The sequence below is a fragment of the Phyllopteryx taeniolatus genome, chromosome 11 (assembly GCF_024500385.1).
Source record: "Phyllopteryx taeniolatus isolate TA_2022b chromosome 11, UOR_Ptae_1.2, whole genome shotgun sequence".
NCBI lineage: Eukaryota > Metazoa > Chordata > Actinopteri > Syngnathiformes > Syngnathidae > Phyllopteryx > Phyllopteryx taeniolatus.
In genome coordinates, this window is record NC_084512.1 from 14,510,265 (window position 1) to 14,527,233 (window position 16,969).

Below are 16,969 nucleotides of genomic sequence, written 5' to 3' on the forward strand. Positions count from 1 at the left end.
TGTTCTCATGAGAATTTAGCAGAGAGTAAGTTAAACACCCCAAAATGTGGTGTGAAAATGCTGTGTTTTGCCGCAAAGCTGCTATATTTTGCCATGATTCTAAATCAGTTTGGGTTGGGGGATGTCATGAACCTATTTCAAAAACTATCAAAAAAAAGTTTCATATTAATTAATGTGCATTACTTTTGCATTAAATCATAAAATTGTCTGTTATAGCCTTTTATGATCACTTTCTTCCCTTTTGAAACATTGAACAAGGTCTCTCTGAAGTGACACATTCCAGGGACCGAAAGAGCCAAGAATATTGCAGAGAGTTGATCTAAATTGTACTACTCTGAATTGAAAAAGCGTCTGGTATGCAACTTTAAAATGATAAAAAAAAAAAAAAAAAAATGACTTGTTTTGCGGCGGCACGGTGGCCGACTGGTTAGAGCGTCAGCCTCACAGTTCTGAGGTGCGGGGTTCAATCCCCGCCCCCGCCTGTGTGGAGTTTGCATGTTCTCCCCGTGCCTGCGTGGGTTTTCTCCGGGCACTCCGGTTTCCTCCCACATCCCAAAAACATGCATTAATTGGAGACTCTAAATTGCCCGTAGGCATGACTGTGAGTGCGAATGGTTGTTAGTTTCTATGTGCCCTGCGATTGGCTGGCAACCAGTTCAGGGTGTACCCCGCCTCCTGCCCGATGACAGCTGGGATAGGCTCCAGCACGCCCGCGACCCTAGTGAGGAGAAGCGGCTCAGAAAATGGATGGATGGATGGATGGACTTGTTTTGCATCAGCCAAGTGATATACATAGTACATCTTACTTTGGTGAAGGTAACATGAGTCCAAGGGTCTTGTAAAGAACTGTTCCCAAAATGAAGACAGGCGATCCCTCCATGTCTAAGGAGAAACAAGAGGTAACAATAGTCAAAGGAGTATAGTTACAAGTGATGCACCAAGATTATTTTTTTAAGTCTTTTTTAGGAGTTAATTAGCTATTTATTGCAAGAGAAGGGGTGTCTAGAAATATAATTTCACCAAGTTAATACAATGCTCAATCGTTCAATTAAGGGTTCCGATATACTGTATAGTTAGTCAAATTTCATGAATACAATACATTTTTTTCATAACTATTTTACAGGTATTTCTTACAGCGTTTTTACTCCTCCCAAATGGTAGAACCTGGAAAACAGAAACAACAAGGGCAGCTGGGATAAAGAACGTGGTGCAGTTTCTTCTATAGGCCCTTATTCTGTTATCTTTGATACAGTCCAATTTAGGCAGATAACAGCAATTAACCTAATAGTCTCAACGTCGAATGCTCAATAGGGAAGCAGGAAATGCTGAGTCGACAGTGATTAAATAAGCGTAACCACGCAGACTGGCTTCACTCCTTCGATTGCGTTCAGAAATTGATTTAAAAAAAATTCCTCCTTTCATCATGGCTTCCAGGTCTATCATTACGTAGTCAGTAGGGGGGGGGGGGGGGGGGAATCAGTAAGCAATGAATTCAAAAATAGGAAAGCTACTGAAAAAGGGTTAATGACTAAATGTATTTTCAAGCTCTGTGAAATATTAGGAGACCAACCTGCACTTTGGGAGACAAAGAGGGCTTTTGGGATGACCACCTTATCTTCAGAGTTCCTAGCCCAGTCCACCATGCCTTTACGACCCTTCATGGGGAAATTGATGTCAGTCATCACTGACACAGCTGGAAGTCTCTGGATGCTGGCCACTGCACAAATAACACATTACGATTAGGTCAGTATAGATTACCGCAGAGAAGTTTGTGTGAATTTCAGTCCCACTTAAATCCCATCTGGTTTCTGGTGACAGACACACCCTGGATCACTCGCCAATCAGTCACTGGGCATATAGAACGACAGACAACTATTCACACTCACATTAACACTGTGACTGAGTGGGAAAATAACCCACGCTGCCTGTTTTGAAGCCAAGTACGCTGTCAGTGACTAAAAGAACCACATGAAAAAAGTTGCAGTCTGCATCCTTCAGTAATCCCAAATTAGTTAATGCCAATGAATTGACATACATGTATTTTCCACATGTTCGTTTAGTTCCAAAATCTCCCAGCTAAACTTTTTCTGTAAATGCTTTATTTTTGTAATGCAAATACTAAACCTAAATGAAATATGAACGACGAATGCAAGTCCTGAAAATCCAAGTCCCAAATTTATTTAAGTTGAACTTTTTTAATTCATATTTCCAATACAGCAAACACAAACAATTGTTCAAACAATGGAAAAGCAAGATTAACTCCACACAGGCTGAGAAAACAAAACATCCCAATACCTCTCTTTCCGATTCGCTCTATTAAGTAAGTGAGTAGAATATAAATCAAATGTATCCATCTAATAAATCTCATCCCTTAAAGCAACAACAGCTTCATCTATCATTTTGAGGGTACGCTGTCTTATAATTACGAGAACAGTGTTTCTGTCATTGCCATACCAACCATTGACACCTCATTAAGTGGTCTATCATACTGCTGGGCCTTCCAGGACACACTTTATGTTGTATTAGAGTTGGTGCTAACTTTACTGTTCTGAGTGTGCAGGTATTGTAAAACATTGCTACAAACTTAAAATATCGCACTATTTTAATTTATAGCATGATGTTTTGATACAGACAATTTTGTTGGTATTTTGCACGAGTACTTCAATAAGCCTGCGATTGGCTTGCAATCAATTCAGGGTGTACCCCGCATCTCTCCCGCAGTCAGCTGCGATAGGCTCCAGCATAACCTCGACCCTAGTGGAGGATAAGCCGTATGGAAAATGGATGGATGAACTTCAATAAGCTTCTTTTACTAATGACTTCTTAACTTCTCATACTGCATTTCCTTAGTTAGTCAGATATTGGCTATTCAACAGATTACTACGAGGCTTCAAATTAATAAAATATATACAATATAAAATGTTGGACCTTCGAGTGGAGTTGTACTAAGAAATTATTATCAATCGCAAGGCCTCTTTTTATTGATTTAATTTATAGCAAATGTGTGTCCAACAAACTTCACCTTAGTCAATCAGTTCAAATTCACATTCAGTAACATATGACAGCTGTAGGGGGAACCCTGGAGCAAAATAAAGACATTCCTTGCATAAATGTGTTCCCAACTGTATGTGCATAATCGGAGCTAGGACTGGCAATTGACAACTAGTATACAGGTAATCTCTTTAATCGTTCTCTCCTTTTCTCACCTCCCTGCTGAGGCGCCACAAAGGGTCTGTCCGTGCACCACGGCAATTCTCCAGATCAAGCAAATGCCTCTGCATTACAAGTGGAGGATAAAGCGGGCCTTTTCTCCACCTGCTATCACAGCCTGTCCCAGTCAGGTGCTGCTTCAGAGAGGGGAATGTGAGGCTAATCCCCACTGATGCAAAAGCTCCATTGTTCATCGTGCTTTGCCAACAATACCATTTGGATCCTGGCAAGGCTCCACGCTTGGATGAAGACTATGACGGGGAAGGTGTGTCTGTATGTTTGGGATGATCCAGGAGCAGCCATGAAATCACACTGCACCGAATGTGTGAGGCGGTGCCAGATGCTGGGTGTGGCAGCGATTTGGGAGCCTTTTTAGTCATGGGGCACAGCGTGAAAGGCAACATTATAGAGGAGAGGCTGCTTTCCACAATGCGGGGTAATTCTGCATGTAAACGGAGCTTTGCATCTGCCCGATGGGACTCGGCAACACAAATAAAGCAATCATTTCGGATTGTGTTGCGATTCAGTGCACCGAGAATGTGGTTCAATTTCACATGAAGGATTTATGGCACTGCTCATTATGTTTGAATGCTGCAATGATGTACTCAGCCTCAACTACACTAGTCACAAAAAGTGGGCGATAGTGGGCGCACGGGGGAAAATTCAGGATGAGCCCATAATACATTCTAACCTTTACAGGTGAACTGACATTCTATAAACTTTTGAATGGACCCGCCAATTGTTCAACATTTCAGTAATTCCTGTTCTCTAACAAAAAGGTGAATGGCAACATTTACAACAGGTGTTTGATTCACAAGTTGGCCAGTACATTTCCTGGTTCAATTAGATTTGGTATTGATGATGACAAGTCAGTGCGTTTAGATTGTCATCAGCAGTTTGCAACAGAAATACAGAGACGGATTGGAAGTGTCACAGAAAGGGATAGAAGTGGACGTCGTTAGTAATGTTTTGGTCGATTCATGGATAAAACACCATTTTTGAATATTGCCTTCCACTTCCTTGTTAAAAGCAAGGTGTACAAAAAAGTACTGACACATTGAACAATTTTATATTTTCATTCAAACGTTCACAGAAGGTCAACTTAAAAGCCCGAATATCCGTATAACATTTTGTGATTATTGGAGTATGTTTTCTAAAGCAACATACAGTAGCCTACTAATGCAAACGTTTTGCTAAACCCTTAAGTCATTAAACATTACCTTTTTAGTTTATATACAGTACATCTGACTAGAATGCTTTAAATTAGATTGGCAGAGCAAGAACATCCTTCAAAATCTCCCTGCGTGTCCAAAGTACCACTTTGTCCTCTGAGTGTTCATGTGGAAAGAAAAGTAGCTGGAGAGGGAAGCTGTTGCAATCAGTAGGTCTCATTCAGCAATGTTGAAGATTTTTTTTCTTGATAATCTGTTCTTTGGTTCTCTGGATTAGGTATTTGATTTGGAGTGACTAAAATCAAATGTTTAACAGAACTGTATAATCAAGCACAAGCGCTAACCACAAGTGCGTAATATTTTCAAAATTGATTTGACAACAAATATGTTACTGATGTTAAATGAGACCCAATGTTCTCTGAGTAAAGAAAGAGGTATGAGCCAGTATTAATCCTTTGGGTCAAGAGGCTGCAACAAATGAAGAAAACACATCCACTGACATTGTGATTCTCGACATTCCAAGCGTGTTTATTTGTTCAATCAGAAGGACCAATGACTGCTATGATTTGCTATAATTGATGCATGTGTCATTAATAGTTGTGGCGTATACTTTATTCTCAATGAATTTAACAATTAATAAATAAATAAACAAAACATGCATTTTGTACCTTTACTACTGTATATTCTGCTGAGCTCATATCCTTGGGCTAAAAGGGGTCATCAAATGGTATTCTGTATATTCCTATGACTGTATATACATTGGAGGCATGTTGGGCACATGTGCCTCACAGTTCTGAGTACCCGTGTTCAAATCCGGCCTTGCCTGTGTTGAGTTTGCATGTTCTCCGCGTGCCTGCGTGGGTTTTCTCCGGGTACTCGGGTTTCCTCCCACATCCCAAAAACATGCATGGTAGGTTAATTGACAACTCTAAATTTCCCGTAGGTGTGAATGTGAGTGCGAATGGTTGTTTGTATATTTGTGCACTGCGATTGGCTGGCAACCAGTTCAGGGTGTACCCCGCCTCCTGCCCGATGATAGCTGGGATAGGCTGCAGCAAGCCCGCGACCCTAGGGAGGAAAAGCAGCTCAGAAAATGGATGGATGGATCTGTTCATTGCATCGTGTTTGCGGTGCTTTTCTTGGGGGCCTCCTATCCATCATCATGCACCGTAAAGAGTCTCTGAGTGTCGGGTGTTTCCTATGAGTGGGTCAAATGTCGGCCACTGTAAAGAATACAAGCTCGGAAGAAACCCGACTCCTAAGGAGGAATTGCCTACCAGCACAGCTGTTCATGCTCACACTCATTTGCATGAATAAATCAAGACCACTGTTCTATTATTCCATCCCAGTGAGGCGGTATCCATGGCTGCGTGACAAATGAAATGCCACAGAGACCTGTGATCATCCAGGAAGCTGTGTGAAACAAACTAAAAGAACCCAGGAGAACATTAGCGAGGAGAAATATTGTTCCAAGACTCATATCAAGAGACTTTTTGTCTCAAAAAAGGGGAGTTTTAATCTTCATTATGATCGGTGGTGCATTAAAAATTGTTTTCAAGCTCATTACAGCGACAATGAATAACTTGCAATTTCACTTTAGCTTGATAACATTCTATCAGACACGCCCACAATAATCTCCCACATGTCAAACAATCTTGTTATTGCTGAAATTGCACTTCAATACAACATGAGACGTGGTGTCCTGCTCTAATTACATCGATTGCAGCATCTCAGTTTATCAGAGAGAGCATATTTGCCATCTATAGGTTATTAACATTTGATTAGAAGTTAACCAGTTCTGTCAGAAAAAGATCGAAAGAAAATGTTTAAATGAATGAAGTGCTACATTGAATGTTTATTTGCTTCATGTACTGTAATTAGAAATGTAAGGTCAAAGACTAAAGTAACATATGCTGTTTTGTTCTAAAGTACAGTAATTATAAGCACAATTAGAACAGTTTCTCAACTTTAACTGAGCCAAGGCACACATTTTACATCAGAAAAATCTCACGGCTCACCACTAAATGAATTACTGAAATAATAATGCTCTTGAACCCAACCCTTTTAACCCATTTTAATTTTCTGCCATCTTGTGCAGGGTACTCAATAAGCAGCCCCTGGCCTGCCACCAGCCCGCAGGCTGCCTATTTGTGGACCCTGAACTGTTAGGACTCAAACCAAGATCAGACGGGATGGGGCATTCTCAGAGTAGTATTATGGCTGTACACCACACTTCACTTCGTACAGCACAGGGTGCAGTGAACCAACCCATTAATAGTGTATGTGAGGCTTGTGGGGCACGAGGTGGACGGCTGCCGTATGGCAGGTACGCCTGAATTGAAAAATAGTTTTCATCACTATGTGTTTTGGTTGGGTCAGCGTGTCCAGACCGGGACTCGTCTCCATGCCAACAATACACAGACAGCCTGTAGAAAAGGGCCCAAAGTCATTCATTGTAAGGGAAAATATGTTCATTTCTATGATTTAGGTGCCTTAAGCATTTGTTACTCATCATTAGTTTGTAGATTTGTTATTCAAGCAGTCCAGTTCATGTGGCTTGTGCATTGGCAGTGACGTTACGGTGGCTGCGTTAGCGACTCAGTCAGTGAAATATAGCGTTTGCACCAGATTATAAATTTCTTTCGGCTGTGTGCATCAATAACAAAGTGAGTAGCGACACACAAGTATACTTTAAGTGCCTTGTTAGCATTAACCATTACTTTTTACACCAGAATTCGTTATTATTGTGTTTTACGTGCCGTTATTTAGTGGAAGTTACCATGTATTGATCGCTAGGTGAGCTATTTCTGCTATCGAAAGTTTCGCGCTTTGTCTTTCAGAATAAGAGCATAGTAGAGGAAGTGCTATGTTAACTGTATAAATGTTGCTAACTTAACAGTGGTCTCGATAGATATCGTTTGTGTACTCATTTGATTATTGTTATTATTTTTACCCTATGTTTAGTTTCACTTACCAATCTGCATTTTCTTTTCTTTCTTAGAACCCTTCTGTACCCACATTTTTATGTGTATTATTTCCTTCTTTCTTGTGGTCTTTGTTTTTAAAAGAAAAATATTTCTAACCGTCTCATTATAAAGAAATGACATTTCATTTCAGTTTTTTGTTTTGCTTTGAATGAAAGTGACATTTTGTTTTGAATATTACAGTATTATCGCATGTGGTCTGACTGATTTCAATAAATTGACCTTTGACTCATTGAAAATAAATATTTGTAGCCCTTTAATATTTGCATTTGAGAACCCCTAATATAGTGGAAGAGCATTTAATTGGTCTCCCTGTCATTATATGTCACTGGCATAGATATATGAACAAAGATATATTTGTAAATTATCAATAATTGTTGGACAAATAAGTCAAATTTGATAAATGTCCAACCCCACCCTTGATGACCACAGCACACTAAGATGCCAAGGCACCCTGGTTGGGAATCACTGAATTAGCGTGTGAGTGTTCTACCAAACGTTGAGCTTGGAAAATTATAGATTCATCAACTGTTTGGTCCGAAAAAAAAATAATAATAATGTAATAAATTCATCAAAATTCATGCAGGTGAGACCATTCCTAGACAATGCTGAGAGCTCAAGTAGTTATAAAAACACACAATTATATAAGACAGACCAATGTTCTGCACACCCTCACACATATACAAAAAAAAAAAAACAATCATACTGTGTGCCTTGGTGGGGTACAATGATGATAATAATTTGCATTTAGATTTAGTCCAAATATAAAAAATGTGTTTGTCAAAACTGGTTGCTACACCATTCACTCTTCTGTAATGTGTCTGTTTGTGAGAATCTAGCACATTTAGACCCCTAGCATTGTTTTATTAAACATTATTGATGCCCAGCAGTTTTTCTCTACATTGTGCTTCACACACCATTTCTCCTAAATTAATGATAGCTGTAGAAGCAGAAGCTCGGAGGCTGACTCTTACCCAAGTTGCCAGTCATCAAATAAGCATTGTGGAAATCCTTCATTCCCAATCCGACGATATGGATGAATTCCTCTATGACCTGCATGAGCTCCACTGCTCCGGGATAGATCTGCACAAGACAACGCATTATTCAGTAAATCAAAGAGAAAGCACCTCATTTTCCACTCTGCTGCTCTAAGTTCACACACAATGAGGCTGTCTATGGGAAAACAATGTGGGGAATAAAATCAAATCAAAACAAATTCAAATGAAAATGTGATTAGAAATAACCCTGTGGTTAATGCTTACTGAATCAGATGACTGTGCCCCATGCTATGAGTGCTAGCACTTTAATGTTAATGTTTAATGTTTAATGCAATGCATTTGTATTAACATTGTAATTGTATGTATAGTATACATTTTTCATCCATTCATTTTCTATAGCGTTTTTTCCTTACCAGCGGCACGGGTGAGCTGGAGCCTATCCCAGCTGACTTTGGGAGAGAGGCGGAGTACACCATGAAATGGTCGCCAGTCAAATGCAGGGTACATATAGACAAACAACCATTCACACTCACATTCACGTCTTTGGACAATTGAGATTCTTCAATTTACCAAAGAAACATGTTTTTGGAATGTGGGAGGGAGATGCAGTACCCAAAGAAATGCCACACATGCATAGGGAGAAAATACAAACGCCACACAGGAACCTTGATGCAAACCCACACCCTCATAACTGTGAGGCAGACAAAATTATTGCACAAATTATCTTACTGTATATCTATATCGATACTCTTACTGGATGTATAATTTTTCCTTGCGTGACCTCCACCAAGCACAGACCTTGACAGTAATTGTAATTGTATGTGTGTTTATTGGTTACCAACATAACTGGTGACACATGGGTCAAGGGAGTAAAAAGATGATTTCTTATTGGATTATCATTTACTATTGACCCAGAGAATACAGTGGTAATTAGCAGCACTTAGAGGACACAGGTGTCCTGGCTTGGCAGAGTTCTACGCTCGACGGAGTGTTCTTCTTTTTTAGTGATTAAGTTAAATAACATTCATAGAAAGGAGTGTAGAGTTCATTTTGACCTATGTTTAAATTACCAAATTTGGTTTGCTGTCGCGGCACGGTGGCTGAATGGTTAGAGCGTCAGCCTCACAGTTCTGAGGACCTGGGTTCAATCCCCGGCCCCGCCTGTGTGGAGTTTGCATGTTCTCCCCGTGCCTGCGTGGGTTTTCTCCGGGCACTCCGGTTTCCTCCCACATCCCAAAAACATGCATTAATTGGAGACTCTAAATTGCCCGTAGGCATGACTGTGAGTGCGAATGGTTGTTTGTTTCTATGTGCCCTGCGATTGGCTGGCAACCAGTTCAGGGTGTACCCCGCCTCCTGCCCGATGACAGCTGGGATAGGCTCCAGCACGCCTGCGACCCTAGTGAGGAGAAGCGGCTCAGAAAATGGATGGATGGATGGATGGGTTGCTGTCCTCAAAAATGGGGTACATTTTTCATAGCAGGTCTCATGTGAAAAATTAACCTGTAGGCAGTTCATTTCCATCCTGACAGATTGTAATGACTGGTTACCTTATTTTGCAATATCATATAGACCAAGAAATTAACACCTCAATCAAATATGGACAGCTAAGTCTCTAAATGAAAGTGGATGGTTGATGTGATTCTCTGTGGTCAGCACCACAGACAGCTCCACAAACTGAGCCATTGACACTGGAGAGGCCCAGTAATCCAGGATGCTTGTCTATACAATGACAGGTCACATCTAACTACAGGCTTTGAAAAGGGACCCCCCGCCCCCCAGTGATGTTGTGTATAACGATACTTGACAATATTCCCTCAGCTTCAACTTTAAACAAATCACTTTACTTTAACAAATGTGTGAGCATATAATGAGGCTCTCAAGCAATTAAAAAAGGCCTTTCAGTGGCATTCAGCAATTAGCACCTTACTCCGAGGTTTATATTGGGTAAGCACCTAAGGCAGCGCTCCCCTTCCTCTGCAGCATATGAGTGTGTGCATGTGTGTGTGTGTCTGTGTGTGTGCGTGTGTGTGTCTGTGGGAGACGTAGCAAGTGGATCGGTTAAAGTCAAAACAGTCGCGGGGGTTGGGCTGGGGTGGGCGTGGTAAAAATAAAAGCACATTGCATCGCCCCTTCCGGCATGTTTGACGCACAGCCCAGTCATAATTATTCCACTGGTCTCCATGGCAACTGTAAAGATGTGAAGGCAGCACAGGAAAATGGCTGCAATGGAGTATCTTTAGACAAAGCTCTTGCTTTCCTTGCCATGGTAACAGTGACAGCAGATGAATTTATAGTGATCCCTGCACCCAGCCAAGTCTACAGCCAGTAAAACCTCACAGTGAGGTGCTTTATGAGTTTTTTTTTTTTTAAACATCATTGACGCACAGCGTGTGGGTGTGTGGAGTGACATGCACTCATTAAGGTAACACAAGCCAGCAAGTGTGAAAAAATGATAACTGTGAAGTCCCGTCATTGTCTGTCGAAAGCAGACTAGAGTGCAAACATCAACTTAACGGAAATGAAGCAGCAACTCCTTTTTTTCCGCATTTCCTCGACTCTCTTCCTCACTTTCTCTGATGCACTTCACTCCTGTGAGTTTCAGTGAGAGAACCAAACAAATTATGGGCCCTGTCAAACTACAGCTGCCAAGAATAGATACTTACATACAGTCTAAACGGGCAGCTGGGACCAGCTGTCAACGCCAAACTGATCAAACTGGATTTAAAAACAGCCCTTTTGTCAGTTTGTGTCAGTGTAAGTGTTACCTAATTCAGGTGGATCTGGCAGCAGCATCAGGGCAGATGCCCTCTCCAGACCTGCAGCTATCACAGATGGCATCTTTTGTCTAGGTTGTGTGTTTTTTCGGGGTTTTCAGCTTGCAGATGTAAGTTGCCGCGTTACAAAGATGCCTCTCAAAGCTCTGACACGCAACAGAAGATGGAGCCAGGAGCTACAGTACTTTTCATGGATAAACAGAGAGTCACGGTGCATTACTGCAGTGCTGCAGCCCTCAAATATGCACCCTGTAATAATAAGTGATTTTCCACAAAACTGCACATTCTCCAGCTTGCCACAGAGAGACACACACACGTGGAAGACTGAATTTTAGCTGCTGCACTATAATCAATAAAACATTTAAAGCCCGAAGTGCAACAGAGTGCTATAAATTCAACCTAAGTAATGGTCTAATCACACTAATTGCCATGATTTTTATCTGCTATGTGGAACAATGTGCAGAATGGAGGAGCTCTGCAGTGTTTTTTTATGGCTGGGCAAGTCTCTGTGGCGGTGCTGCTGCCACCAAGTGGCGATCTACGGAAGGAACCTTCAAAATGAGGCCACGTGCACTATGAGGACACCTGCTAAATGACCCCTGTGATGCAGAGCATTATCTAAGAACAAATCAGATTTTGATTTAAGTCTATGGATGGGGTGGCACAACATGGCGTGAGTTTTTAAGTGCACAACACTCACGAGGGCCTGAATTATTCACTGCAACATGCCTACCTTCTGTGCATCTTCCCATTTCAACTTGTTTTCCTCCTCCAAGAGATTGCTGATGATTTGAAAGAAATTCTGCGGAGAAATAATGACAGGGAACATGAGTAACCCGATCGCATCCTTTGCTTTCTGTTAGTGATGCAATTCAAATAAATAGCTTCTTCTATGCAGCACTATGGGGTCATACGTCTGTGTGATGGCATCAGGAGCAAAACAACAAAAAAGTCTCCTTGAACGCATCCCTGCAGCTTGCAGCAAAATATTGAGCGCTGGAGGAAAGAAGCACAAGCTGCAACCAGGGGAACAAAACAGATGAAAGGGAATGTTTGAGCAGCTGTGTGCATTGTCTCTTGTTCAGCGGGAGAGAGTCGGGAATGCTTGGGGTGCATGCCTGCAGTCGTAATAGGACCTCGGTCTGATCCTTAGTCTTGTTATTTCGTCTGGTCCACAGTGTGCCTGAGGGAGTGTCGCTCTCTCTCTCTCTCTCTCTCTCTCTCTCTCTCTCTCTCTCTCTCTCTCTATCGCTTGACAGGCTATCTTGTTTTCTCCTTGAATGCTTATGCTCCCTCTGGTGGTAATGTGCCCACTTTAACACTGCATTAGTGCGGAGATGCGTCGAGGGGGTGGGGGTGAGGGTGGGGACGGGGAGTATGAGGGGCCGTTAGGGACATTATTCAGGATTAGCTCTCACACTTACTATTCAAATGCTTTCACACACACGCAAACTACTGAAAGGCTCTCATAAGGACTACTCAAACACTCTCATACATACGAGTCTTGCTCTCATTAACACTACTCAAATGCTCTCATTGGCTACTCAAATGCTCTCATTTACACTACTCAAATGCTCTCATTGACACAAGTCAAATGCTCTCAGTTACACTACTCAAATGCTCTCATTTACACTACTCAAATGCTCTCATTTACACTAGTCAAATGCTCTCATTTACACTACTCAAATGCTCTCATTTACACGAGTCAAATGCTCTCATTTACACTACTCAAATGCTCTCATTGACACTAGCCAAATGCTCTCATTTATACTACTCAAATGCTCTCATACACACGCGTCATGCTCTCATCAACACTACTCGAATGCGTTCACACGAGCATGTCAATCACATTCTCGCACACATCACTGGCATTCACGAGTTCATGTCAATCATGCTCACACGTGAAGAGTGTAAATCTTTTATTAGGTAGTTCAATTCAAAAAGTGAAATTATAGAGATGAACTGCACACTGCACACACTCAGATTGAAGTATTTCATATTTAAAATATGTATTATTTTGATGATTGCAGCACATAAGCAAATAAAAAAATTCCACATATTGAAAAACTAAAATATAACGTCAAACGAAATAGTGAATTAATTCAAGAAATAGTGATTTTTAATGTAGAAATTAGGTTGGAATTTGCCCTCTGAAAAGTACTTCAGCGTTTAATCACTCGATGAGTACTGAAGAAAAACTTTTCAACTATATTCTAATTTATTTAGAGGCACGTGGCCGCCCAAATATTTGGGCGGCCACGTGCTCTCATACACGCGTCCTGCTCTCATCAACACTACTCAAATGCGTTCACGCGAGAATGTCAATCACATTCTCGCACACATCACTGGCATTCACGAGTTCATGTCAATCATGCTCACACGTGAATAGTGTAAATCTTTTATTAGGTAGTTCAATTCAAAAAGTGAAATTATAGAGATGAACTGCACACTGCACACACTCAGAGTGAAGTATTTCATATTTAAAATATGTATTGTTTTGATAACTGCAGCACATAGCAAATAGCAAATAAAATTTTGTTCCCATATTGAGAAACTAAAATATAACGTCAAACAAAATAGTGAATTAATTCAAGAAATAGTGATTTTTAATGTAGAAATTAGGCTGGAATCACTCTATGAGTACTGAAGAAAAACTTTTCAACTATATTCTAATTTATTGAGATCTATCTTTGCTTCGTAACATTCTGGCATCAGTGGAGACCATCAGAACGGTGCTAAATGTGACAAGCGGCCTGTATGTCTGTCTGTCTGTCTGTCTGTCTGTCTGTCTATCTATCTATCTATCTATCTATCTATCTATCTATGTATCTATCTATCTATCTATCTATCTATCTATCTATCTATCTTAAAATAAATCTCCCACAAGTATGTATGCAAGCATTTGAGATGGAAATGTGAAAGGATTTGAGTATATTTTATGAATGGATTTGAGGATGGTATGTGAATAGATCTGACATGTTCATGTGAGTGTGTTTGAGGTGTATGTGTGCAAACATTTGACATATTTATGTGAGCATGTATTTATATGAGTTGAAAAGCAAGTGGTTTCAAAATAAAAATATGGCATTGACCAACAGCAATAAAGTAAGCCTAACTTAAGCAGTAGCGTTACATAGCATTATACTGTATAGTACATACATATATATTGTTAATGTATATATGTCGTCTACTTGTGGATTATTGTGTTTCAATAACGCTTTTCCTCATTGATTTAAAATGGTTGCTTTTAACGGGTTCAATCTGTGTGGAGTTTGCGTCGTTCTCCCGTGTCTGTGTGGGTTTTCTCCGGGCACTCCGGTTTCTTCCCACATCCCAAAAACATGCATGGTAGGTTAATTGACAACTAAATTGCCTGTCGGTGTGAATGTGAGTGTGAATGGTTGTTTGTTTGTATGTGCCCTGCGATTGGCTGGCAACCAGATCAGGGTGTACCTTGCCTCCTGCCCGATGATAGCTGGGATAGGCTCTAGCACGCCCGCGACCCTAGTGAGGAGAAGTGGTTCAGAAAATGGATAGATGGATGGATGGTTGCTTTTAATGTGTAAGTGCTGTAGGATATGACGTAATGGTCGGCCAATCGGAAGCCGTGTCATGTATGATGTAGGGCTAGGCTGGCTCGTCTATCAAGAGCGAGATGCCATTATTTGGACGCGGATGTTGCTGAATAAATGTGCCTTTCGGGCTAAAGCGCAGTGGACGTGTGTTTACTCCTGGACTCAAGACAGAGTTTCAACACCGCTGCGTTACAATCTGAAACGTATACGGTTCATTGCAGGCAGGATGGCCGGATAGTCGCATTTAAGCTCCCCTGCGTCGTTGTACCTAATGAGGTGTCCAAAGGGAATGAAGGAATTTAATTGTCGTAGTGAAACCCGTGTCATAGATATGCACTCCAGACTACACACAGTCAGAGTCAAATATTTCATCCATCCATTTTCTGAGCCGCTTCTCCTCACTAGGGTCGGAGAAAAACCCACGCGAGTACTGCGAGAACATCCAAACTGAACACAGAGAGGCCGGGCGTGCTGGAGCCTATCCCAGCTATCATCGGGCAGGAGGTGGGGTACCCCCTGAACTGGTTGCCAGCCAATCGCAGGGCACATACAAACAAACAACCGTTCACACTCACAGTCACGCCTACGGGCAATTTAGAGTCTCCAATTAATGCATGTTTTTGGGATGTGGGAGGAAACCGGAGTGCCCGGAGAAAACCGACGCAGGCACGGGGAGAACATGCAAACTCCACGCAGGCGGGGCTGGGGATTGAACCCGGGCCCTCAGAACTGTGAGGCTGACGCTCTAACCAGTCGGCCACGTGCCGCCCAACTATTTCATGACTTCTTAAAATATAGGTACCTCTAAAAAAATTTGAATATAGTTGAAAAGTTTTTCTTCAGTTCTCATAGAGTGATTAAACGCTGAAGTACTTTTCAGAGGGCAAATTCCAACCTAATTTCTACATTAAAAATCACTATTTCTTGAATTAATTCACTATTTCGTTTGACGTTATATTTTAGTTTTACAATATGTGCAATTTTTTTATTTGCTATGTGCTGCAATCATCAAAATAATACACATTTTAAATATGAAATACTTCAATCTGAGTGTGTGCAGTGTGCAGTTCATCTCTATAATTTCACTTTTTGAATTGAACTACCTAATAAAAGATTTACACTCTTCACATGTGAGCATGATTGACATGAACTCGTGAATGCCAGTGATGTGTGCGAGAATGTGATTGACATTCTCGCGTGAACGCATTCGAGTAGTGTTGATGAGAGCAGGACGCGTGTGCATGAGAGCATTTGAGTAGTGTAAATGAGAGCATTTGGCTAGTGTCAATGAGAGCATTTGAGTAGTGTAAATGAGAGCATTTGAGTAATGTAAATAAGAGCATTTGACTAGTGTAAATGAGAGCATTTGAGTAGTGTAAATGAGAGCATTTGAGTAGTGTAAATGAGAGCATTTGACTTGTGTCAATGAGAGCATTTGAGTAGTGTAAATGAGAGCATTTGAGTAGTGTAAATGAGAGCATTTTACTATTGTAAATGAGAGCACTTGAGTAGTCAATGAGAGCATTTGAGTAGTGTAAATGAGAGCAAGACTCGTATGTATGAGAGTGTTTGAGTAGTCCTTATGAGAGCCTTTCAATAGTTTGTGTGTGTGTGCGTGTGAAAGCATTTGAATAGTAAGTGTGAGAGCTAATCCTGAATAATGTCCCTAACGGCCCCTCATAGGGGAGGCTGCTGGCGATCTGACTGCTTTGCTGCCCGCCCACACACCCCAAAGAGCTCCGGTAATAACCGCAGACACAATGTTTTCCTCATCTCAACGATTTTTTATGGTGTAAAAATGGCTGAATGGGCTCAAGGTCGACCGTCCATGGTCGGCACATTCCTGTAGAATATTAGCTGCATTCATTGGGACGACATGTGATGTGATCACTGAGGTCTGACAACATCACTGACATTTCCATTACTACTATTCATTATTCACATGTATTGAGAATTGGCATCAAATGTCATGTCATTTAAAAGATGGCAACTCTTTTTTTAACTTGTGAATCTTTCTGAAAAACACTAATGGGTGCAATGTACACGATGTAATATCTGTTTATTTTTTTATTTCTTCTCTGTGACAAAGTAAGATTAACCAAGATTAGTCATTTATTAAATTATGTATTAATTTTAATATAATGTTGCTTTTTTTAAATGTTCTAATTAAATATTTGAAGTTGGCGTCAGATATTCTTAAGAGATATGCATACAGTAAATATAAAATGTCTACACATTAGGGTTTGATTTGCC

The 16,969-nt window shown here is 40.9% G+C and overlaps 1 protein-coding gene across 10 annotated transcripts in view; it reads right to left on the reverse strand.

Moving 5' to 3' along the window:
- The window catches only part of adgrb3 (adhesion G protein-coupled receptor B3), a 145,713-nt gene that overhangs the window by 42,482 nt on the left and 86,262 nt on the right, over positions 1-16,969 (reverse strand). For all 10 annotated transcript variants that reach the window (XM_061790021.1, XM_061790023.1, XM_061790024.1 and 7 more), the window contains 4 exons: positions 11,875-11,943; positions 8,341-8,449; positions 1,571-1,717; positions 807-882 (listed from right to left, as the gene is read on the reverse strand). In XM_061790021.1, coding sequence (XP_061646005.1) covers positions 807-882; positions 1,571-1,717; positions 8,341-8,449; positions 11,875-11,943 — 401 coding nt within the window. The remainder of the gene's footprint in view (positions 1-806; positions 883-1,570; positions 1,718-8,340; positions 8,450-11,874; positions 11,944-16,969) is intronic.